Genomic DNA, 26530 nt, shown 5'->3' with positions numbered 1-26530 from the left:
TTTTTGTTTTTTGCGAATTTTGACAAAAATTGCCAAAATTACTAATTACCTAGTAATTATTAACTAATTACTAATCATTTTTTTGCCAAATTGGCAAAATTATTGACTAAAATCACTAGCCAGTTGTGTCTGAGTTTAGCGAACCGACAGTATAAATATGAAATAATATTGTTTGGTATAAAAAATTATTGTCTGATATGTGCAATTACATCCTTCTAACGGAAAAAAAATTTGAAAATTTTTCTCAAATTATGGATACCAACAACATTTTCATTTATAACTCTTTTATTTTTAATTTGACGAAGAAAAGTTCTTCTTCATAAAAAGCTCTTCGATCAAGAGTAAACTACCTTTATAGTTCATAACATTTAAATTAGAATGATATAATTGCACACTAAAACATAATTTGTAATTTCTTGTATGTTTTATTTATATTTTATGCCGAGAGAGAAACGTGAAAGTGTGACTTTTCTTATTAATTTATTTGACAACTTCTCAAAACAATATACTAATCGTAAAACTAAACTAGATATATGGTTACCCACAACAACGGATTATATGTAGTGTATATACTAGATTCTAGTGTCCCAACATTCTCCGGACCCAGGAATCAGGTGGCAGTGAATCTATGTGGAGTCTTCAATGTTCTTCCATACCTTGACTTTTTAACCTTTTCTGACTTATCTTGTTCTGTTGATTCTCCTTTGTCTTCTCTTAAATTTTCTTGAATATCATTGATAGGTAGTTCAACTCTATATAGTCGTAGACATGGACGAACCAATACACCATTTTTTGTCTTTACTTTTGCGACCCTTTGGATGCCATCTTGCCCAGAATATACTTCAATGATTTTGCCCATGGGCCAGTTTATTCTTTTGGCGTTGTCGGAACCAACCATTACTACATCACCAACCTTCACAAAATCTTCTCTTCTTTGGCCATAATTTACTAGTTCCGCAAGGAATTCTTTCCTAAATCTGTCGCGTAACATTTGCCTTAAATTTTGAATATGACGAAACCTACCTTTAAAAAATTCTGAATCCACGATGTCTAAATCAACAACCTCATCGGAATTACCCTGTAATGGCTTTAAAAAACTTGATGGGGTTAAAACCTCAAACTCATCGACTTCAGAAACATAGGTAAGTGGTCTTTGATTTATCACCGACTCTATGTCGCATAACAGTGTGTACAGCTCTACATAATGCAACGATGCTTTCCCCAGTTGTCGGCGCAAAAGTTCTTTTACTACTCTTACTAACCTCTCCCACCACCCGCCCCACCAAGAAGCGGAGGTTGGATTAAAAATCCATTTTATTTGTCTTGTACCTGAAAATTGCTCTATTTCTACCCAATTTAACCTTCCAAAAATATTGTCACTCCCATGAAAATTTGTCCCATTGTCCGAATATATGATTTTAGGCCTCCCCCTTCTACTAATAAAGCGACGAAGAGCGTATAAAAATGCTTCAGTAGAGAGAGAATACACCCACCTCTAACATTTCCTCTTCCCTACCCCGAACAGGGAGAAGTTGGTTTTTTGCGGTTTCCCAACTTCATTGCACAATTATACCTGTTCGTCCCAAGAAAATAGCCGCAACTATTTTCTCCACTCGAACGCACACTGTCCACGCTGCACTCAAAGCCACCTCCTGACCGCCGACGAGGGACGCAGGTTCGCCTGTCGTTGTACAATGGTTTCTAGGGAGACTGGTCGAGAGCAAAGCACGGACAGTACACGTAAATGTCTATGGAACCAACAACAATCCATCAAACTTTCTTCTCTGTTGACTTCTTAGCCTTCTGGACACCACCGTCCGGCATAACCCAGGATCCAAGAACACCAGGACACGGCGCTTGCCCCAGTGTGTTTTTCGGACTGTTTGCTTTTGCCGCCAACACAATACATTCACCTCAAACCCTGAAGAGGACAAAATCCTAAACGGGGAAGCACATTGAACGCATTTCTTCTAAACATTATCTAGACAAGCAAATCAAACAATGTGGCTGGAGAGATTTCACCAGTTCCAAATGAAGCGCTCTGTATACTGCACACGTAAATAAAACTATCCACGTTTTTTCACCTCCCTTTAAATATAAGGGCCCTGCTAAATCTATACCTACAATCTCAAAAACCCCAGCATCGTTTATTCTATTAGCAGGTAAAGGAGCAAAAGGTGTTTCAATTTGTTTACCGTTTAACTTTTTACATGTGACGCATGAGTAAATTACAGAGTTTATAGTTTTCCTGGCTTTTATTAACCAAAAATTTTCTCTGATTATTCCTAAAAGTATTTTCGGACCAGCATGACAACTTTTTTCATGTTCTTCAACTAAAAGTTTTCTTACTATTGTATTTTTGCTTGGAAGAATTATTGGGTACTTAAATTCTTGTGAAAAATCGCCATATGCAAGTCTGGTTTTTAACCTTAAAATTCCATTTTTGTCTTCAAATATTTCGAACTTCCTCAATCCCTTTATATTTTCTGTTAAATTTTGAGTTTGTGCAAATTTTATTATGCATGTTTCAGCTCTTTCTAGTTCTTGAGCATTTAAGTAATCAAATTTGTTGCTTGTCTTAGCTTCTACACATGTTCTTCTTCTTTTGTTCCTAACATTGTGGTAAAATCTAAGAATCCATCCTACTAATCTCCGTACTTTTGAAAACTTTCCAAAATAATTTAACTTTTGACAAAATTCTTCCGAATTTTCTGCTAGATTAGTATTAACTAATTTCATAAATTCTTTCATTGCTTCTTCTTCTGTAGCGCTTACTTCTCCTTTTGGCCACATATTTTCTGGTTCTTTGAGCCATTGAGGGCCCTTCCACCATTGTTTTTCCAAAAGTTGTTTCCCGCTACATCCTCGTGATAAAACGTCTGCAATATTCATATCACCTGGCACGTGGCGCCACTGATCTACTGCAGAATATTTTTTAATCTCTTTTACCCGGTTTCCTACAAAAGTATTCCAAAGACCCTCTGTTTTAATCCAGGTTAAGACAACCATCGAATCACTCCAGTAGTACGTTTTATGCTCTGTAAAGTCTGTTACTTCTTTAACAGTTTCTAATAACCTAACACCTATCACAGCAGCCATTAATTCTAACCTAGGGAGAGTAATCGTTTTAACTGGACTTAAACGCGATTTTGCTAACAAAAGTTTGATTGAAATTGAATTTTGAAATTCTAGCCTAATAAAAACGCAAGCGGCATAAGCGTATTTACTAGCGTCAACGAAAACGTAAAGAGTTTTATTTATTATTAGGTTCTCTTCTTCTGGATGTGCTAAATATCTATGTATGTTACAAAAATTGAGACATTTAACACTTTTTAACCAAATTTCGAAACGTTTTTTGATATCGTCAGGTAATTTTTGATCCCACGTCAATTTCAAGCTCCAAGTCTCTTGTAATAAGATTTTCGGTATTAACGTAAATGGAGTAGTGAAACCAATAGGATCAAAAACTCTCTGCGTTGCAGATAAAATGCCTCTTTTTGTTCTAGGAATCTCGTCAAGACTGTCTAAATTTTTTATATCGCACGCTAAAGTGTCAGTTTGGTAATTCCACTGTATACCCAAAATAGAGATAACCTTATTTTCTAATTTTTCATTGACGCTAGAAACATACGTATCGTTATTTTCATTAAAAGTCCGCCCCCTAAGATCAAATTTTGCATTCTTTAGAATTTCTGTTGACTCATCAATAAATTTTTTAAGTTCTGTTTCATTCCTAACGCTAAAAACACAATTGTCTACGTAAAATGCGTTAAGAAGTTGATTAGCTGTTTCTGTGTATGTTTTTTCCTTTTCTAAATGCAAATTAACTGTTGCTGCTAAAAGAAACGGACTTGGCTTTAGCCAAAAAACTACTCTACAATGTCTAAATATTTTTATTTCTCTTTTTTCATAGTTTTTCCACCACAAAAATCGTAAAAAATCCCTATCTTTCTCTGAAATGCTTATCTGCAAAAATGCCTTCGCTATGTCTGACGTTACCCCAATTTTATGTAACCTGAACTTTAAAATTAAAGGTATTATTAGCTCAATTAGATTTGGACCCTTTTCCAGTAAATCATTAAGAGAATTACCGTTACCATCTTTAGCTGATGCATCAAACACTGGTCGGATCTTCGTAGTTAAACTGGACTCTTTGACAACTGCGTGATGTGCCAAGTAGTGCGTATTCTTTTCCAACGGCTCTTCTTCTACTTCTTCAATGATTCCTGTATTTTCCCAATCTTGAAATATATTGTCATACTCTGTAAGCTTGTTCAGAGAAACTAACCGTTTTGTGGTAGAAAAAAGTCGCTTTTCAGCTAAATTAAAATTAGAGGTTATAGCCGGATAACCTTCTGCCCATGGTAAACAAACTTCATATCTATTTTCACTATTTACCACAGTGCTTTCTTTAAATTTTTCTAACGTGCGAATGTCTAACTCTTCTCGACATTTCGTCTCTGCTGGATCTTTTATACCCAGAACATCTAAACTCCATAAAGTACTCAATGAGTCAGTAAAATAAGTTGAAACAAACGTGTTTATTTTATTATTACTTTTTTGTGTCCCCATAACGGTCCAACCAAACTTGGTTTCCAAAGCTACTAAAGAATCATTTATGTTTACCAAGTTTCCCGTTATGATGTGACCAAACATGTCTGCCCCTATTAATAAATTAACCTCTAATTCTTTAGGAGCAGAATCATTTATATAAATATTTTTATCTTTTAATAAATCTAGGACCTTTTGGTCAATTAGTTTTGGAACGTAATTGCAAATTTTAGATTGTTCCAGTAAAGATAACCCGATGCTGAATGAATTTTCTAAATTTTCTATACCTGCCTTAAACAAACGATGAATCTTTGGAGCTCCCTGCAACCCACCAAAAACAACTTGAACTATATTTTCTTGTCCAATTTTAGTTAACCCTAAATCTTCCGCGCATTCTAGCAGTGCCCTTACTGTCATTGACCTTTTATTATCAGAAATAACCCTAACATTGATCGTTTGCAGTAAAGTTTCAGAAGCGACAGTTGTTAATGTATTTTCTAAAGATTCTGATTTTTGCAAATCTCTATTTTTGTTTTCTTTTTCATGCAAATCAGGACACATTAATGTAAAATGCTTGCGAGCGCATTTTATACATTTGACAGTTGTTTTGCATGTCCGAAAATCGTGAAACTGCTTTAAACATGAAAAACAACTCCGTTTTTTACTAATAATGGATTTTTTCTGCTCTAAAGTCATTTTCTGAGCTTTAATGCAGTCCTGACTGGCATGTGTATTGCTTTCGCAAAAAATACAAGAAAACTTTTGCTTACCCTTGGTTTTTAAACTCTCTGTATGTAAGGTTTCTACAGTATACTTATCGTCAATACTTTTTGGAACTGTGAAACTAGACTGAGCAAGTTTTACACGCTCTTCGGCCTCCACTTCTGTTTTGAGGAACTCTAGTAGACCCTGCAACTCATTATTAAATTTTAAATTATTAGAAGCCCTATTTCATTCCCAAATTTTAAGCACCTCATAAGGTAGCGCGGATTCAACAAGTGGCAAAAGCATCGCTGCATACTTGTCGCTAGTAACACCTAGTGTTCCCAAAGCCCTAAGCTGAGTCTCCAACCTATCATACAAAGTAGATAAAGCCATACCTGGGTCCTCCTTTGAGGTATGTTGATTTAGAATTAAATTTAATAACTCCCTAACGTATACCTCAATTAAAATTTCGTCCCTTGCGAATCTATTTTTCAGTTGGTCAATGGCTATTTTATAATTTTCAGCGGAAGGTGGGAAGCTTTCGACAAGGCTTCTGGCTGGCATGCCATCTTCTGTTGATTGGATCAGGTATTGGAACTTTTCTTCGTTTGGAAGGTCTGCGTCTTCATCGATTTTTCTAAACTGGCCCCAAAAATTTATCCAATTTTTGACATTTCCATCAAATTTCTTTATTTCAATTTTCGGCATATGAAAATTTTTCACAGGTTTTTCATTTCTTGTACCTTTATGTTCTTGATCTTTCAAAGTTTTTTAAATTTTTGATCAAATACTCACATTCTATTCTAAATTTTCCTACCTCGTCACGAAAGTTTTCTTCATCATTTAATTCCTTGCTAATTTCTTCCGTGCTGGATTCTTCTGCGAATAGAATGTCTTTTATGCTGTTGTCTAGAAGAAATACTCGCTCTGCTTTATCATCAACTTGTTGCAGGAGTCTTTGTATTGTCTTCTCGTCACTGGGATTCACCTCTTCAATTTCTTTAAAAACTTTTCTCAGGGATCCTTTTATTGTTTCCCTCTCTAGCTTTAGGTTCTGCATGTTTTTCAATTAACCAGGGATGCCAATAATGTAATTTCTTGTGTGTTTTATTTATATTTTATGCCGAGAGAGGAACGTGAAAGTGTGACTTTTCTTATTAATTTATTTGACAACTTCTCAAAACAATATACTAATCGTAAAACTAAACTAGATATATGGTTACCCACAACAACGGATTATATGTAGTGTATATACTAGATTCTAGTGTCCCAACATAATTATTAATTCTAAACTAGGTAATTTTCATAATAGCAATTTTTCATATTATGAATTAAGATACGTAAATAAACAAAGTTTTCGTTATGATATTGCTCGCATTTTCAGCTATTACGTATTGTAGGTTTGATTTTTCCATTTAGTCCAGAAAGCCACTGCGCATCTGCTAAGAAAAATATTCCGATTCGGATTTTTTGCACAATCTTACTCAAAAAGGACCCCTTTTAACGAATTTGCATGTTGCCAGGACCAAAAGTGGGTCAAAAATTTTTTAAACGTTTTTTTTTTGTTATTTTCCTAAAATTATTTTTTTTTGCATAAAACAAAGTTTTTTTAGGTTTTTTGGATCATTCCAAATAGAAGAGGTCTTTAGTAACTTTTCTCTAAAGTTGATAGTTTTTGACGTATGAGCGATTAAAAATTGAAAAATTGCGGAATCGGCCATTTTTAACCTTCAAAGCTATGTGAAAAACTTAAAATTTGAATGTTGCCAAGGTAGGTAGATATTTTTTAAACATTGATTGATGAAATCTCAAAGAGTTTTTTGCAATACAGTATACAAAACTTCTTTGTTTTTTAAATTCTAACCACGCGTACGCGACACTATTTTCCACCGTTGCATGTGTATACAGTATGGTGCAAATGAAAGGAATAAATTCGTTATTTCTTAAACCGGCGACTTTAAAGGAAAAACCCGAAACAAGTCCATTTTTATTTTTAAGTTATGATAATGTGGTATATATGGTATACTAGTGGCGTCATCCGTTTGGGCGTGATGACGTAATCGATGATTTTTTTTAATGAGAATAGGGGTCTTGTAGTAGCTCATTTGAAAGGTTCTTCAATTCTCTATTCATTAATGTAAACATTTACATAATTATTTATACAGGGTGTCCAAAAAATTATTATTAAATTAAATTATTTGACAAAAAAGAAGTAGAAGGACACCCTGTATAAATAATTATATAAATGTTTATATTACTGAATAGAGAATTGAAGAACCTTACAAATGAGCTAGGACACGACCCCTATTCTCATTTAAAAAAAAATCATCGATTACGTCATCACGCCCAGATGGATGACGTCACTAGTATGCCATATTTATATTATACAATATCATAACTTTAAAATAAAAATCGACCTGTTTCGGGATTTTTCCTTAACGGTTTTACGAAATAACGAATTTATTTATTTCATTTGCACCATACTGTCGGTGGAAAATAGTCTCGCGCACCCTTGATTAGCAATTAAAAAACAAAGGAGTTCTGAATATTGTATTGCAAAAAACTCTTCGGAATTTCATCAATCGATGTTTAAAGAATGTCTGTCTACCTTGACAACATTTAAATTTTCAGTTTTTCACATAGTTTTTTGGGTTAAAAATGGCCAATTTCGCAATTTTTCAATTTTTAATCGCTTATATGTCAAAAACTATCAACTAGAGAAAAGTCACTAAAAACCTTTTCTGTTTGGAATGATCCAAAAAATCTAAAAACTTTGTTCCACGCAAAAAAAAATAATTTTAGGAAAAAAACAAAAAAAAAACGTTTAAAAAACTTTTGACCCACTTTTGGTCCTGGAAACATGCAAATTTGTTAAAGGGGTCCTTTTTGAGTAAGATTTCTGGACTAATTATCTGATTTGTTCAGATATCCTTATCTAATATCGATTGTCTTTTTTAGTTTTTTTATTAGTTTAATATTTTGTTTAAAAATTAGTCTTGTGTTTTATATTAGTTTTCTTATATCTATCTTTAAGAACCAGCTTTCAGGTTTTATCGGACGATACTATTTTCTTAAATGTTTCTATTGCCATTATATTTCAGAGCCCTATGTTTTGTCGTTTTTTCTTTAATAATAGCATGGAAATGTCGAATTATTTTATTTAGTCGTTAATTTATCTCTAGAAAAGTTCACCATCCTTGCCAAGATACACAAAGATCTGAAAATTTCGGTGAATGATTTTTAATTTATACGTTTTCCGTATTATATGTATGCGAAGCTGCCTAATATTTCAGCATCCACTTTTTGTGCTATCCTGATGTCCGTTGTATAATAATAATCTTACACCTTTTTGGGCCTTGTAAATTTTGTAAAATAATGTTTAATATTTAGTTTAGTTAAATAAGGCGTTCTCTGTTTTTTGTTCGCATTTTTGGGAGATCTGTTACCTACAGACCAAGGAATTTAGCACTAAAAACACCGGAATAACTGGAATTTTTATTACAGCACCTAGAGACTTGCAACTTTTTGAATGCGTTATTTGCGGGGGTTTTGGGGTCGCTGGATACAAATAAGCCATCAGAGCCAACCCCCGAAACGCCTGGCTCCCAGGGTTACCGTTAAGGCACGTACTGGTCGATGGTTATCGGCACTAAATTGATGCAAACAGATTACTTGGAGGTTTTTGGAGTACCTAAACAAGAACATGCCATCAGAACCGACCCCCGGAGCACATGGGTTCTCTCTCTCTCCTGTCGTTTCCCCATTACTGAGGATCGTGATTTCTTCCAATATTCCTAACAATGTTTCTCCATTGGTCTCTATCTTCAGCTGCTCTAAGAGCTTCGCGGAATGAGTTTCCAGCTGAATGCTTTATTTGGTCAGAACATCTAGTTGGTGATCGTCCCCTTGATCTTCTCCCCGGAACGTTTCCAGAAACAATTAATCTCTCTAAACTGTCGTCACCTCTGCGAACCACGCAACCAAAGAATTGCAGAATTTGTTGCAGACATATTGTGGACAGCCTTTTTTTAATATTGAGTTGGTTTAGAATGGAAACGTTTGTCCTGTGAGCTGTCCAAGGTACGCGCAGCATTCTTCTCCAGCACCACATCTCAAAGGCATCAATTTTTTGGCGCTCGCATGCGCGAAGAGTCCAAGTCTCTGCTCCGTATAGAAATATTGAGAGTACAAGGGCATCCACCAGTCTCATCTTGATATTTTGAGAGATAGATCTGTCTTTCCAAACTTTAGTTAGGCGATTCATCGCATTTTTTGCCATACCAATAGGTTTCCGAACTTCTGTTTCACAGTTCCAATCGTTAGTTATACTAGACCCGAGATAGACTAAGGTGTTTACTATCTGGTATTCCTGTAATATGTTAGTCAGTTGAATAGTGTCAAATCTGCCGACCACCATTATTTTTGTCTTAGCTTTATTGATTTTTAGACCAACTTTATTGCTTTCGTACTCAACTCTTCGCAGAAGATCAAACATTTCTTGCTCATTTGCTGCTATAAGTGTGGTGTCATCAGCAAATCTTAAATTAGAGACTTTCCTACCAGCTACTCTTACTCCACCGGCCCTTCCTTCTAAAACCATCGTCATGACATGTTCACCATAAATGTTAAATAAGTCAGGTGACAACACGCATCCTTGTCTAACACCTCTCTCGGTCTTGAATTGGTTTGACAACTTCTGATCTAGTCGTACTGTCGCTATATTAGACTGGTACAGATTTTTAATAAGTGTCACCTGGTGCATTGGTGCGCCCATTTCTATTAAAATTGACCACAGATTTATCCAGCTCACACAATCAAATGCCTTTTGGTAGTCAACGAAGCATATAATCATAGGTACTTGAAATTCTCGACTTTTCAATGAGTTGTCTCAGGTTCAGGATTTGTTCCCTTGCACCTTTACCCTTTACAAACCCCGCTTGTTCCCGAGGTATTTGGTAATGTAGATAGGTTTTTAATCTGTTTTTGATGATATGAAACAGTATTTTACTAGCATGTGTTATTAGTGACAGTGTGCGGTAGTTTTCACATCTGGTAGTAGTTCTTTTTTTGTGTAGTGGGATACAAATTGAGGTACACCAATCAGATGGCCATTTTCCTGAATTCCAAACAGCGGCACAGATAGAATGGATGATATGTAATCCTTTGCCACCTAGTAACTGTAGTATTTCACATGGTATTGAATCAATGCCTGGAGATTTATTTCTCTTTAGTGATTTAATTGCGTCTTTGACTTCAGCGAGTAAGACAGTAGGTCCTCTAGGGTAGTCAGAAGGCCACTGATTTTCTACTGATACCTCGTTATTTTTATATAGCTCGCCACATGTGTTCTAGTGATGTTAATTATAGTTACTTTCGAGTAATCGTTCAAATCGTTACTTCTGTATAAAGTAATCATTTACAGTATTCGTTTCTTTGATTACTTTGATTACTTTTGTTACTTTGTATATGAGTACCGGTAATCATATGGAGAATCGCATTTCTCGGTACATATTTTGTATTAGTAGGATATTTTGATTACTATGATTACTTTTGTGTTTGAGTACCGGTAATCATATCGAGAATTACATTTCTCAGTATTTCGTATAAGATTCGATATAATAACGACTTTCACCGATCTATTTAATGGATAGAAATTAAATGATATGTAATCTATTATGCTAAAAATTATTAAGGACAAGGGGTGCCCTACATAATTTTGTCGAGATTAATTATTAGTAATTAAAAATGATTTCTTTTATAAATTCTACTAATTTTTTGGCCGGGCAGATATTATTTTAAATTTTTGGATCATAACAATAAAATACACATAGACCAAGGCATTTAGGAAAAAATAAATGATTTTTAGGGAATTACTGAAAAAGGTAAAAGTTTTCAATAGAAAAATGGGTGAAAAAAGGCACATTTACAGTATAGAATGCATCCAAAAGTACATAAACATTCATCCATGATTAAATTTAAGATCATTGGACTCAATAAGTCCACTGCCTATATCTATAGATTCTGTGTAAGTTGTCCATCTATTCTAACTTCCATTTTTTTTGTTATGGTAGATTTTTTCAATAGTTTCTATGATATCTGGGGGAATTTCTCTACTCTGTCAAATGCTTTCTTCAACCCAATCAGACATAAAAATGCTAGTCTATTATACTCTAGTGATTTCTAGCTAATTTGCTTTATGAGCAATATTGCTTCGTTACACAATCTTCCAGTACGAAAATCCTGTTGTTCATCTGCTAAACGTATCATCTGATTCATTAGGTCTTGTAAAAATTTAGTTGTTAGTTTTGGGGTAGTATTTAACAAGTTGATACCTCTGTAGTTTTCTGGCTGCTTTATCTCCTTTTTGAATAGTAGAATTAGTTCGCTTGTTCTCCATTTTTCCTGTATTTTATTGTGTTTTATGATTTTGTTAATTAACGTTGTTAATTGTTCTGTCATTGCTGCTCCACAATATCAGTAATCTCGAGTAATCTGTTTGCATCAATTAAGTGACAAAAACAAACCCTCGAAACTCTAGATGACGTACCTTAGCGGTAACCGTGGGCACACAGGTGCTTCGGAGGTCGGTTCTGATTGAATTTTCGTCTCCAGTGACCCCAAATACCACGAAATAAAAAAATCTGGCCCTTAATATACCGATTTTAACATGTTTATGCATTTTTCGATGAGTTTTATACACTTTGAAATGTAATAATTAATTTCCACCAATTTTTCTATTGTAGACTTTTTTCCAGACGTCATCCTAATCCTAAACACAATGCAAAAAGTTGCAAGTCTCTAGGTACCTACTATATTTAAATATAGATTTATTCCTGTGTTTTTTGTGTTAAATGCCCGGGTCTAATAAAAAACAATGCCATACCAACATGTAAAATTAAAGTCGATGATCACATTTGAGAAATATTATCATTTCTACATTTTTTCCGGTCAATCTAAGATAGGTATTTTTTAAGACTGATAAGAATATTGTGTATTTATTATTAAAACGTGTTGCATTTTTATTTTCAAAGGAACAAACATCTGTGAATTATCTACCTCGACAAATAGTATTTTATCGTATAGACATCTGTTTCTGGGTGCATGTTTTGTTAAATTATTTACCTCCCTCTCTTTCAGCTATTCTCAGCGCCCTGTAATCCTGTAAAATCTCCATACACTTTACTCTTTATAGATAAAATTTTAGTTAACTGTACTTATACCGAACAGTCGTGGAATACTGGTCCGATTCCGATATCAACCGATTGTAAATACAATACTCAAATAGGTACTTGCTCTGATACGATTGGAACGAAGTAACGAAGTAATCAGAGTAATCGAAGTATTCAAAGTAACGAGTTGCCTCTCTGTATAGTAATCGTTACTTTCGGTATTCGTAAGTAACGAGTACTTTGTAACGAATAGTTACTCTTTCACCATCACTAATGTGTTCAGTGTCATTTCTAAGACACGACATATTCTATAGTTTCGATTGGTTTCGACAATAAATTGATGCAAACAGATTACACGGTATGCAAACCCCCAACAATTATAGAGGTATAAATCTACTGAAAACCACACTTAAGCTAACCACAAATATCCTAACCAACAAAATCAATAAACTAACATATTTATCAGATGAACAATAATGATTCAGATCCGGAAGATCCTAGGTAGGCGCCGTATTTGTACTGAGACAAATCACAGAAAATGCCATTGAGTACAATAAACCGGCATATCTATGTTTTATAGACCTGACAAAGGCTTTCGATCGCATCCAGGTCGAAGACGTCTTACATTTACTGTATAGAAGAAACATACCAATCAATATTATACAAACCATCGAAAACATCTACTTTCATAATCGAATACAGGCAAAGATAAATGGAAAACTAACGCAGTTTATACCAGTACAAAGCGGCGTCAGACAAGGTGACTCGTTAAGCCCACTGCTCTTTAATATAATAATGGACGAAATATTAAAAGCAGTACGTAAAGGTCGTGGTTACAGAATGGGAAACAAAGAAATTCAAATATTATGTTATGCAGACGACGCCGCATTAATCGCCGAGACAGAAGACGATCTCCAAATATTAACACACATCTTTAATACAACAGCCAAGAAAGACAATATGATAATATTAGCAGAAAAAACCAAATGTATGCCAATATCTAAATACCCACTAGGTACGATGTAAAATCGAAATTGATGGGAAAATAATAAAGCAGGAAGCAAGGTTTAGATATCTGGGAATCGATATAACCACTTACGGAGATGTTGAACAGGAAGTACGACAACAAAGCTTAAAAGCAATTAAAGCATCGGGATCTCTTAATGACACAATCTGGAAGAACAAACACCTAAGACAAGACACAAAAGCAAGACTCTATAAAGCAACAATTAGACCTATATTGACATACACGGCGCGCGGCGGAGACAAGACCTGACACATCTAAAACTAGACGACTACTAGAAACAACAAGATGAAAATACTTCGACGAATATCAGGGAAAAATCTGTTGGATAGGGAGAGAAGCGAAAACATAAGAAGATCATGCAATGTAAAAGACATAAATGGATGGGTGACAAAACGGAAACAGGACTGGAACTAACACATTAGTAGAATGGCAGAGGATAGGGTAGTACGAATACCACGAGATAAGTCACCAAATGGACGAAGAAGTATTGGCAGACCAAGAAAAAGATGGTGCGATAACTTAAACAATTTAGGAGGCTTATATTAAAGAAGAAACGGGCTTTAAAGCCTACATACAAGAAAGAAGAAGAAGAAGATCAGAAGGGAGGTTTTTGGGGTTGCTAAACACGAACACGTCATTAAAACTGACCCCCGGAGCACCTGCTGCCCAGGGCTACTGCTAAAGCACGTCATTTTCTGGAGTATCGAAGGTTGTTAGCATGAATGCGTGCTAATAAATAACTAGCCGATTTTGGGTTCACTGAGTATGAGTAGGCCATCAGAACCGACCACCGGACTTCCTGGTGCCCAAGGTTACAGCTAAGGCATATTATCTTCTAGAGTTTAAAGGATTTTTGGGCACCGGTTGCATAGGAGGGTCGGTTCTAATGAAGTATTCTTGTTCAGCCACCCGAAAAGCCCTCGAATAATCTGATTGCATCAATTTAGTACCGAAGTCCTCAAAACTCCAAATCACGTACCTTAGCAGTAAACCTGGGCACCAAGTGATCCCGTGGTCAGCTCTGATATCTTGTTTGTCTTCAGCGACCACAAAATCTCCTTAGTAACAAAAGCTACTGCTTAATATACTTATTTTGCCATGTTATGCATTTTTGGAGGTATTTTATGCACTTTAACACTAGAAGCACCTATTTTTGTCATTTTGACTGCTTTCTATTTTTGACACTCTGTTTTACTCATTAATAGTTATTTTAGAAACTTGATAATTTTTCCTAGATCTATTTGAAGATTATAATTTCTCTTTTACACCTACTTAGCGGAATTACTTTTTAAGATATGCTAATGTCTACCTAGAAGCACCAAAGCAGTAATTTTGACTGCTTTCTCTTTTTGACCCTCTATATCACTCATTCATATTTATTTTACAAAATTTACAATTTGGGACTTTAATATTTATTTGAGGATTATAATTTCTCTTTTACAGGTACTTTTACAGTATAATTACAATTTTAATATAGTTGATGTCTACCTAGAAAAATGGGGTAATAATGACAGGGTATTCTACTTTTTGTTCTACTTTTCTGGGAAGTTTCTACTTATTTTATGTATAAAATGTATCGAAAACATGTGTTATTAGGTAATACATCGAGACTCAGTTAGTCTAGTGCCGACCACTAGACTGGTAACACGCGTGCGAGCGGAGCGGAGCAGAGAAGCAGCGAAGAGAAGCCAACGAGTAGTGGGGATTGCTCGGCTGGGGACTTATTAGTCCTACCTTGAATGTAAGCGAGGTAACAGTTGAGACTTTTCACTCTCCGAGGCGAGAAGACGCGGACGACAAGAAGCCAGACGGTGAAAAGGTTGTTTTCGGCTAGCAGGAATTCTCATTCCATCACGAATGTAAGCGTGATAGCGAAACCGTAACACTTTTTCGCCTTAGGCAAGAAGGTGAGGCAAAAGCCGTTCGTCTGGATGTGGTGAAACTTAGGGAATTTCTATTGAGTTCTCTGAGACGCCACAGCTAGGGATCGGCTAGCGGAAAAAGAAATAGCGGGCTCGACGAGAGCCCGCTACGGGATATCTACTGTGCCTCCGTAAGGGAAGGGTGTAGTTTAAAACACTGCACCTCGACACTGCAGGGTGTAGCTTTTGAGAATCTACATTGATGCAGCCCCGGCCCCTAGGTCAGTAGATCGAGAAACTCAAGTGGAACCCGTACTCAGTTCTGTCTGGGTACGTGAACAACCGCGCTTGGTGCAGGGAGCCAACCCTGAAGTCGAGCTGGCGTCGGGCCAGTCGGCAGAAAAAAAAGGCTTCATCCAAAATTAGGACCGTTCGCCCCCAACCCCAGACGATTGATCGAGCTAGGTCTCGATCACGCCCCCGATCCATGGCGCAATCCCCGCCAATCTATGAGGGCTCACGCAAAGTGGGCTCTAACCTGTTTCAGGAATTAAGTTCCGACACCGATGACTGCTCATCCATGGATGAAAATGGGTTCAAGAAACCTAAAAGCGAGAGGAAGAAGGAGAAATCCAAAAGGAAGAAAGAGGAGAAATCAAAGAACGACGCAGAAGCGAAGAAGGACGGAGAAAATCCAATAGCAGAGCCCATGGATGATGAGGCAGAGCAGGCAGTCAGAGGCACCACCAAACGAACGAAGCCGAAAGAGAGTGAAGCAGACGAAGACATGAAAGGGAAGGTACTCAAGACAAATGAGCAAGAAGAGATGAGGAAGATGCTAGAGGCGATGACGGCAGAGAGAGACCAACAAAAGGCCGAAAACGAGAAATTGTTAATCACAATCTCTCAACAACAAAAAACGATGCTAAAAATGCAAGCCCAATTGGATGATCTGTTAGATCAACAAAAAACAACGAAAGAACAACTAACAATGATGACAGAACTCTTAAAGAATCTCCAACAGAAGCCAATCTCTGAAGTCGAGAAATCGCAGCCAATCCCTGAAGCCAAAAAGTCACCCGCAGGGGAGAGACTAAGGAAAATCAGAGAGACACCAAAAAATAAAGAAGATTTCCCAAAACTGAAGACACCCATCTCAAAAGACGAGACGTCATCATGGGAAAACCAAGCAAGAAACGCCATGAGAGCTGCTTCACCCCCACCAGAAGAATCCTACAACCTTCCCCGAGGAAAAGCCCCACCAATGCATCCATCTACGAGCACGGGTGGAGATGCGCCTGCCGCACGGCATCCCAAGGATTCAGAGTCGAACCAAATGGAGACGAACCAACAAGAAGAAGCTGCCGCGTTACCTGAACAACAGGTAACCCGTCAACGAAAGCCGCCTGTAATTAAATTACAGAGCGTGAGCGAGACAGGGGCTATCCTCAGTATAGCCCAGAAACAAGGCGTAATCACGACAAATAAGATCTCCAGAAGCGGAAGGGAAACCCTCATCCAGGCGAAAAGCCCGGAAGATTATCGAAAGATGACACACATTATTGAGGATTACGCAAAGAACATGACCCTAAAAGATCCCAAGAAGAGACTACAATGGATAGCCTTCCCATCCGAGGAAGAAGTAAAACCTAAAATGGTAATAAGAGGGCTACCAACGAATACCAAAGAGGAAGAGATCAAGAATGACATGGCAGATCAATACAACATTGACTGCCAAGCAGCAAAGAACATGTCAACAAGAGCCGGCCCAAGAAGACAGCTACCTATGTTCGTCATAACTCTGGATCAGGGGGACGTCGAGGCGGCGAGGCGCATAACCAACCTGTGCCACATGAAGGTCGTGGTAGAGGATCTCCGAAAAGCGACAGGACCCACGCAGTGTTTCAACTGCCAAGGCTACCACCACGCCCAGAACGCGTGCCACAAGGACCCCAGGTGTGTCAAATGCGGTGAGGATCACCCCACTAAGATGTGCAAAAGGGCCAAAGAAGTTAAAGCTACATGTGCAAACTGTAAAGGCAGCCATCCAGCCAGCTACAGAGGATGCCCTAGATGCCCTACGTGGGGAAGACCCCCACCAAGGAGGCCGCAACAACAACAACCACAGGCAAGAAGACCACAAGCCACCGGCACCACCTACGCCCAGGCCACGCAAAACAACCAACACCAAACAGCGATCCCTGATGAAGACTACATAGTCAGAATAGTGACTAGGGTAGTTAGAGAAGTTATACAAGGCACCAGGGAAGCGCAGAAGTAATGCTGACAGATAGGGGATATTTGAGGATAGGCTCCTGGAATCCGGGCGGTATATCAACGAACCAAAACATCATGGATGAAATCGCCAATAGATATGAGATGGACATCGTAGCAATCCAGGAAACCAAGCTAACAAACAACTTCAACCTAAAGTTCCCTGGGTACGATGTATATAGGAACGACCTCAATAGAAGATCAGGAGGAACGGCCATCCTAGTTAAGAAGGGTATCACTCACACCAGATTCACGACTCCACCACTAGTTAACATGGAGGCAACAACAGTCGAAGTGAAAATGAGGCAAGGCGCAGTTAGAATAACATCAGCCTACGTAAGACCGCAACACCCATTAATGGACGATGACCTAGACGCGTTCCTTAACATCGCTGAAACATCCATCATAATAGGAGACCTGAATGCAAGATCCCCCAACTGGAACGATAGAGCTACGAACAGAAATGGAAGACTACTAAATAGCTATATAGAAAATAATGAAGATACAGTGGCGATGGGCCCAGAAGAACCAACACACTTCCCAGGAAATGGACTTCCCACCCATATCGACATAGTTGTGGCCAACAACCTAGGACTACAATCAGAACTAATCACGCTGGACGAAGGATCAACAGACCACAACCCCATTCTTCTAGAAATTGGAACATGGGAAGAGACAAACCCACCGAAAAGAACAAAAAAGAAAACAAAGTGGACGAATTATAAAAGATTAGTGAGTGAAAGAATAAACATAGTGCCAGTTATAAATAACCCTGAAGAAATAGGAGTAAAAGTCCTAGAGCTTGAAAACATCATCCAAGAGGCAATCAGAAACAGCACAACAGAGGAAGAAGTCGAGATCCACACGGGAAGGTTCAAAGACATACCACAAGAAACTCAAGAGCTGATAAGGGAAAAAAATAGAGCGAAAAAAATAGCCAGAAGAACAAGAAATCGAGTAGACAAAACCTGGGCAAATACATTAAACAGAGAGGTCAAAACGGCCCTACAACTCCACCGCAGCAAAAAATGGGACAACTTTGTACAAGAGATGGAAGAACTAGACTCAAACATGAAAAACGTTTGGAAGCTCCAAAAAATGTTGAGAAGCGACAGAAAACCCATCCCCCCATTACATGGAAGAGACGGCATGGTATACACCATAGAGGATAAAGTAGAGGCGATGAGGGCTACACTCGAAAGAGAATGCGACCTAAACTACCACCAAGACGAAGACGACGACTTCCTGGAAGAAGTCGAAGAACAAGAAGAAGGACCAGAAGACCCAGAGGACATCATTCCCCCAACATCACCGGAAGAAATCAACGAACACATCCGAAACAGTTCACCGAGGAAAGCACCAGGCCCAGACGAAATAACAAACAGAGCCCTAAAGTATTTGCCCAGAAAAGCAATAGTGTACTTCACAAACATAGTGAACGCGATACTAAGATTCAAGATATTCCCGAACAGGTGGAAAATGGCCCACGTCATTATGATCCCAAAACCTGGAAAGAACCACACATTCCCGCAGAACTACAGGCCAATCAGCTTACTTCCAGCGATCAGCAAGATAGTGGAAAGAATCATTCTAAGCAGACTGCAAGCGGAAACAAATAGACTAAACATTATCCCAGAAGCTCAATTCGGATTCAGAGCAGAGCACTCCAGTGAGCTACAAGTACTCAGACTAACCGAGTACATAGCAGCTGGATTCAACGACAGGCAGTACACTGGAGCAGCGTTCCTGGACGTAAGCAAAGCATTCGACAGAGTATGGCATAAGGGGCTTCTATACAAAATGAGGCGCTACGGGTACAGCGGGGCTATGACAAGGCTAATCTCATCGTACTTGGGCGGCCGGAGTTTCAGGGTTCGGATAGGACAAGTCCTATCCGAACTCGGGAACCCGGAGGCTGGAGTACCCCAGGGAGCGGTCCTGTCACCCCTGCTGTACACGATATACACCGCTGACGTACCTAGAACACCAGTTACCCTTATGAGCCTATACGCCGACGATACAGCGATAGCGGCCAAACACAGAAATGTAGATATAGCAGTGACCAACCTGCAAACAGCACTACAAGAAGTAGAGGAATGGAGTATAAAATGGAAGATAGCCATCAACTCGAAAAAGACACAAGCGGTTCTATACAAGAAAGGAAGACAACAACCAGAGGAACAGCTGACGGTACAGAACACCCCCATCGAGTGAAAAAACGAAGCTAAATACCTAGGAGTCATCATGGACAAAGGATTAACCTTCCAAAAACATGTAGAAGCCACAGTCCACAAGGCCAACATAGTAAAAGCAACACTAAGAGGACCTACAGGCAGAAAAAGCAAATTAAGACTAAAAACAAGATTAAGATTGATAAACAGTATTATACTACCGGTATTAACTTACGCATCTCTCGCATGGGGACAAGCATTTAACACCCACAAAAAGAAGATCCAAGCGGTCCACAACAGCAGCTTGAGAGAAGCCGCCAGAGTCCCAAGATACGTCGCAGAAAGATTCCTGTTCAGAGAACTCCAACAGGTGAGAGTCACCGAAATCATGACAGACAAAGCAAGGGTCAAATTCGCGGAACTAGAGCACCACCCAAGTCATATACTGCGAGAGATGCTAAGGTATGATGAGTTCCACCGATGGAAGCATAGAAGACCGAAACAGCAAATAGTGGAATAAAGTGATCAAAAGTGAAAAGTGATAGTAGTCTGTTCGTAGCTCAAAACAAGTGCCGAAGATAGCGTTACATACGGAGATCCAACACCACGATCACCTCCAAGGTAAGATAATTTTAGAAAATTATAGAAGGGCGCAGGCCCCCAAAAAAATATGTATAAAAAAATAAAAAGGCGTAAGCCCCCAAAAAAATATAAAAAACCATAAAAAACACATAAAAACTCGAGCAACAAGTCATTGGGCGGAGCCCAATAGGGCTCAGCACGATGACTTAAGGCCCAAGCAAGCAATTTTTAGTACCGCGGTTAAGTAAGTAAGACGATAAAGGCATAGAGCGCATCACGCTGAGCCTAAGATTTTTTGCATTCGATTAGGGTACCACATGGAATCTTATTACCCAGGATTCCATTGTGAAGAGCATTTGCCTACGATAGTTGTGCCCTCATCGCGCATCAGCGTGCTATGGGGGGGAAAGGGATGGCCTGGGGCATTGGAGCGAGGAGGGGTGATCCCTGTTTACACTCGGGTCAAAACACCTCGCCCCAAATGAATTGTTACACCCGAATGTACTCTTTCGAGAGGGTGGACATTCCCACAGGTCGGGTTAAATCAAATTGCTTGCTTGCTTGCTTGTTATTAGGTAATTTGAGTATACTCTTTGCAAGTGCGTGCTCAATAGGTATTTTGATTTTTCATTGTGATCTTTCTCTTTTCTGCGGTTATCATGTCTCGTCGACATTCGACTGAGCAATAACTATTGGAGTGGTTACAGAATTTGTCAGATAATGAATCTGAAGTAGAGTTATGTGATGAACATGTATCCAATAATGAAGATGACGAGTATGTGCCTGATAAAGTTGATCAAGGACATTCATCGGGTAGCGATGCTGAAGATGAAGTTGAGATTGACTAGATGCTCAGTACTTCTGCTTCAACTTCAAATGCAGACTCCAATACCTCTTCAAGAATTATTACCAACCGGGTAAAAGGAATTCGCGGAAGCAGTTTAGAGAATTCCTCCATCGTCACCATAGGATGGGAGTTACTTTACAATAGCGCTAGTACACCAGGATTAACAACTATTTTATATTAGTAGCTTCATTAGCTTCTATTTATATATTCACTTAGATATATAATATTTTTGAGCATATTCTCCTTATTGATGTGCCTATCCGTGACGAATGTGGGCGATCATCATGGCAATTTTTACCTTATGCGCAGGATATTCTTCTTCCTGGGCCCCGTTTTCCAAATATTTTTCCTTGCCGGATGGCTTCTAGAAGAGTATATCTGGATTCATTTCGCATAGTGTGTCCGAAGTATTGTAACTTTCGAGATTTGATGATGGTCTGTACCTCTCGGTTCTTCTTTATTCTTCTGAGGACCTCCTCATTTGTGACTCGGCCAGTCCACGTGATTTTAAGTATTCTCTGATATTGCCACATTTGGAATGCTTCCAATTTTCTGCACATATCTTTTTTCAAGGTCCACGATTCAACACCACAAAAAACAACAGAGAAGACGTGGCAGGTGAAAGTGAAAAACATGTGAAATTTGTCATATACATATATAAATAAAATTTGTGTGAGTCTTGTACAAGCAAAATTGAAAAATTTTGCTACTGCATAAATTGTGCGTAAATAATTAAATAATTTATTTAAATTAATTAAATATGTCTTTTATTATTAGTTATTAACTCAATATAGGTTTTTATCAAGTAAAAAAGAATTCAAAAACGGCTGGCAATAGAAAATTCTAATACCCGTCATTTTGACCGCTGCGGTGGCTTCTAGGTATGCAAAAATGCTGATGTTCTAGTGTTAAAATGAAGCTATAAATTATTTTCACACATTTTTCTATTTTTTTTTTACTTTTTTCTGAATATTTTCTTCAACATAATGCAAAAAGTTGTAAGTCTTTAGGTGCTGAATTTAAAAATCGATTAATTTTTTCCTAAATGCCCTGGTCTACTTTATCAAATTTCATTTTGCTGCATTCATTCTTTATGTCGGCTAACTAATAGATGCTTAGCAGTGATCTATTTTTCTAAGTGTCAATTAAATGGTAACTGATTATTTTCGGAGTAAATTAAATTACCTTTATTTCCCTCTTCATAGATATAGTTTTCTCTCAAGGAAAAAATTAACTCAGATATTGACAATTGACACCAATCATCAAAGTAACTCTATTAATATTAATTTGTTGTTCATTGGATATACTTTTTTAATTGTTCCTTATACCTTTAGTAATATATTTTCCTGTTAATTTAATTTTTTTTTTCATTTTCCTTCTATTTTATATTCTCACCTTGTGGCTTCGATAAGTGTGTCCACTCGCTTTTTTATTTATCTCTGCTATTTCTCAATACCTGGCTCCATTGAACTTGTTATTGTTGTTTCGTATTTCATTTTGGTTTTATGTCTATGTTATAGTCAAAGCCCGAATTTCAGGCACTCCTAGGTTTGACTAGGCAATCCTCAGGTCTGACTGACGGTCTTAGTCAAAGCCCGAAATAAATTACAGTTTCGGCATTTGACTAATAAAACCTAGGAGAGACTAAGTTGGTCAGGCAAAGGTCGAAATTTAACTTTATGAAATCGGGGTTTGACTAGTCAAACCCCGATTATCTATTAAAATGTCGTAATTTGTTAGATTAGGTTTAATAAAACGTCATTTTTTAATTTTAATGTTTATTATTTTTATATTGCCGTAATTAAAATAAAAAAAATAGTGTTTATTCTCACATGTTGAGGCATTATGGCATTTAGAGTTGCACAATACGTTAGACCTTTTACACTTACGTAATTTGAAAGAGCCTTTCTTATTGCAGTAGCCTTTTATAAATCCTTGTCCTCCAAATTTAGAATCTTTTGTACCAATTTCTCTTAGAGACAGAGACAGCTTAACGTCTGGAGCATCTTCGGAATTAGTAAATTTCTCTTTGCAGTCTCTTATTTGATTTCTTGAAAAAAGTGTGTTTATTGTTCTGTATTTCGTACCAACTCTATATAAACCGTCAATTGTTTTATCTTGTATGCTACCCAAAACATTTCGAGCATCCTCTTTGGCTCTATCAAAGCTGGGGATAGGTATTTTTATAATTTTTCCGATCGAAATTGAATGACATTTTTTTCATTTAATTGTTTCATAGTATTAGCCTGGGCATGAAGACCTTCAATCGCATTTCTTTATTTATTTTAATCTTTTCTGTCTGTGCACAACGCATGCTCGAACGCGTGCCAAGGAGATGCTCGAAATATTTTGGGTATCATACAAGATAAAACAATAATCATTGACGGTTTATATAGAGTTGGAATGAAATACGGAACAATAAACACTTTTTTCAAGAAATCAAATAAGAGAATGCAAAGAGAATTTTCCTAATTTCGAAGATGTTCTAGACGTTAAGCTATTTCTAAGAGAAATTAGTACACAAGATTCTAAATTTGGAAGACAAGGATTTATAAAATACCACTGCAATAAGAAGTGCTCTTCAAAACCATGTAAGTGTAAAAGGTCTAACTTATTGTGCAACCCTTAATACCATAATGCCTCAACATGCGAGAATAAACACTAGTTTTTTTATTTTAATTACGACAATATAAAAATAATAAACATTACAATTAAAAAATGACGTTCTCTTAAACCTAATCTAACAAATTACGACATGTTATTAGCTGATCGGGGTTTGACTAGTCAAACCCCGATTACATAAAATTAAATTTCGACCTTTGCCTGACCCACATAGTCTCTCCTAGGTTTGACTAGTCAAAGGCCGAAACTGTAATTTATTTCGGACTTTGACTAAGACAGTCAGTTAGACCTGAGGATTGCCTAGTCAAACCTACGAGTGCCTGAAATTCGGGCTTTGACTATAACATCTATACCATTTTATAAATATGTTCTTTATAATGGTTACTGATTCTATAATTTTTCTTTAGTGTTTTTGCTCTCTGTAGCGGTATACATTATGTTCGTCTTAAGGTTTATTTGTTGCATTAAGCATGTATAATGTTTTATTAATTCTTTAGGTTGGGAAGAACTGTTTTTCATGAACTAGCTGTGGATTTAAATAGAACAATGGAAAAAGGGTTCAAGGCGTTGATATCAGACAACTATACTACTGAAAATGATTTTGGGCCTACTCTCATACCGGTAATCAAGAATCAAGATCCGTCAGAATATTCTTTTATTGATAACTTATTATTAGCTATTATTATTGGTTTACTTGTTACTACCGTAGGATTATTGTTTAAGGTTATTTTTGATAAGTTAAGACAAAGAAAAGGGAAGAAGAAAACTGTTCAAGAATATGATATTGTTGAAGATTTCACTGGATCCTCCGAATCTGAGGACAAATTTGATTTAAGAGATTATACTCAACAGAACATCTCTGATACTGAATCAGTTGATACTATAACATAATAATAAATTTAAAACATAGAAGTAATGATACCTATAATATTATAAAATTTATGATAAAGCTTCTAGTTTTGATATATAAATAAATAATTATTTCGTTGTAAAACGAATAAAGATCCGTCTTATTTTAGTTAGTTCAGAGAGCGTCAAAAGCACCCTGACCGATTTCAATCCTTATTAGTACATCATCAAAAATGCATATTTAATTCTCTCTGAACAAATATTAGTTTGATAAAGGCATTTGTTATTAATTTCGATTCAGAGAATCATTACCATCTTTCTATGGACCATTTCGAACTTTTGTTCTCTTCAGGAAAGCATGTAACGATGCTCTGAATCGAAAATAGACACCTTTGCCCGGTATGCTAATTACAAGAAATAATTAACCTTTAGACGCAATATAGCGACCTCTATTAAAGAAACGACGAAAACCAAGCGACTCCACTTTCAAATAAATAAATAATTTAAAAATAAAATCTTTGGATTTCTTAATTCGGAAACAGATTCTCTCTTCTACCTATTCCCCATCCTTCTAAAATTTGCAAGGAATAAAGGGTGATGAATACAGAGACATGGGGAGTCTACATAGTTGCACTTCACATCACATCAATTCACCGAGGCAAAGATCAACAAATCTGTCTCCTAGTACTCAATACGTGAGTAAAATCGTAGGTAGATAAAGGCATTTGATATTTAATTTCGATTCAGAGATCATTACCGTCTTTTTATGGACCATTTCGAACTTTTGTTCTCTTCAGGAAAGCATGTAATGAAGCTCTGAATCGAAAATAGACACCTTTGCCCGGTATGCCAATTACAAGAAATAATTAACATTTAGACGCAATAGCGACAATATTATTCTTTAATAGAGGTCGCTATTGCGTCTAAATGTTAGTAAGTAAGGTATGCTTTATTGTCAAAAAATTTTACCAATTTGTGGCCAAAGCTTATACAAAATAAAAAAATACAATAAAAAACAAAAAATAATAAAAAACTACAAACAAAGCAAAAACAGAAACAGACACCAAGTAAATGGCGTGAGTTATACTACTTAATATAATTTTATAGTTATTAAGTACACATTAAAAAATTAAAAATTTTGCAAACAATATGTATACAACGTCAGAGCAAAAATAAGGCGAACGAGGAAAAGGGAAAGGGAAAGTAAATCAAAAGTTCTATGCCGCTGCAAATATGTATAAAAGTACTCGAAAGTAATAATCCTGCAAGTCAATTTGCTGAATTCAAATCGTTTATAAAAAAGTCATTCACTGTATAAAAAGCTCTCTCCAGCAAATAAGCTTTCAAGGCCTTACGAAAAGCGGGAAATGCTGCAATAGATTTGATATTAGATGGCAGTTGATTGTACATTTTTCTCGAATTGTATAGTATAGAGCACTTAACCAGCTCAGACCGTGGGGTTGGCAGATAAAGATTATGCTCCACGTTTCTAAGGGGATAGTTTTGAGTGGGTCTCTCTGGACCTTCTGATGCATGTTTGCGGATTAAACAAACGGATTCAAAAACAAACAAAGAAAGAAGAGTTAATATTTTAAATTTTTTAAAGAATTATTGGCAATGAACTCTGCTATTGAGTCTCAGGGAGTAACGAAGAGCTCTCTTTTGTAGTTTAAAAATACGCTCAAATTGAGTCGCACAACACATACCCCAGAATGGAAGGGCGTACCGAAGATGAGACTCAAAAAAGGCATAATAAACGGTCCTAGATGTTTACAAATTCATTTCCGTAGCAACTGATCTTAGCGCAAAACAAGCAGAACTTAGTTTTTTGTGTAAAGCATCAATGTGCAAGTTCCATTTTAGAGACTTAT

General features: G+C 37.0%; 1 protein-coding gene across 1 annotated transcript in view; it reads left to right on the top strand.

The window, feature by feature from the left end:
• The window catches only part of LOC126892835 (uncharacterized), a 30486-nt gene extending 5776 nt beyond the window's left edge, over positions 1-24710 (top strand). The window contains exon 2 of the mRNA XM_050662574.1: positions 24308-24710. Coding sequence (XP_050518531.1) covers positions 24308-24701 — 394 coding nt within the window. The 3' untranslated portion in view covers positions 24702-24710. The remainder of the gene's footprint in view (positions 1-24307) is intronic.
• Positions 24711-26530: the final 1820 nt, after the last annotated feature.

The sequence above is a fragment of the Diabrotica virgifera genome, chromosome 1 (assembly GCF_917563875.1).
Source record: "Diabrotica virgifera virgifera chromosome 1, PGI_DIABVI_V3a".
Taxonomy (NCBI): Eukaryota; Metazoa; Arthropoda; class Insecta; order Coleoptera; family Chrysomelidae; genus Diabrotica; species Diabrotica virgifera.
The sequence above is the reverse complement of the archived record's forward strand: the minus strand, read 5'-3'. Positions and strand labels throughout refer to the sequence as shown.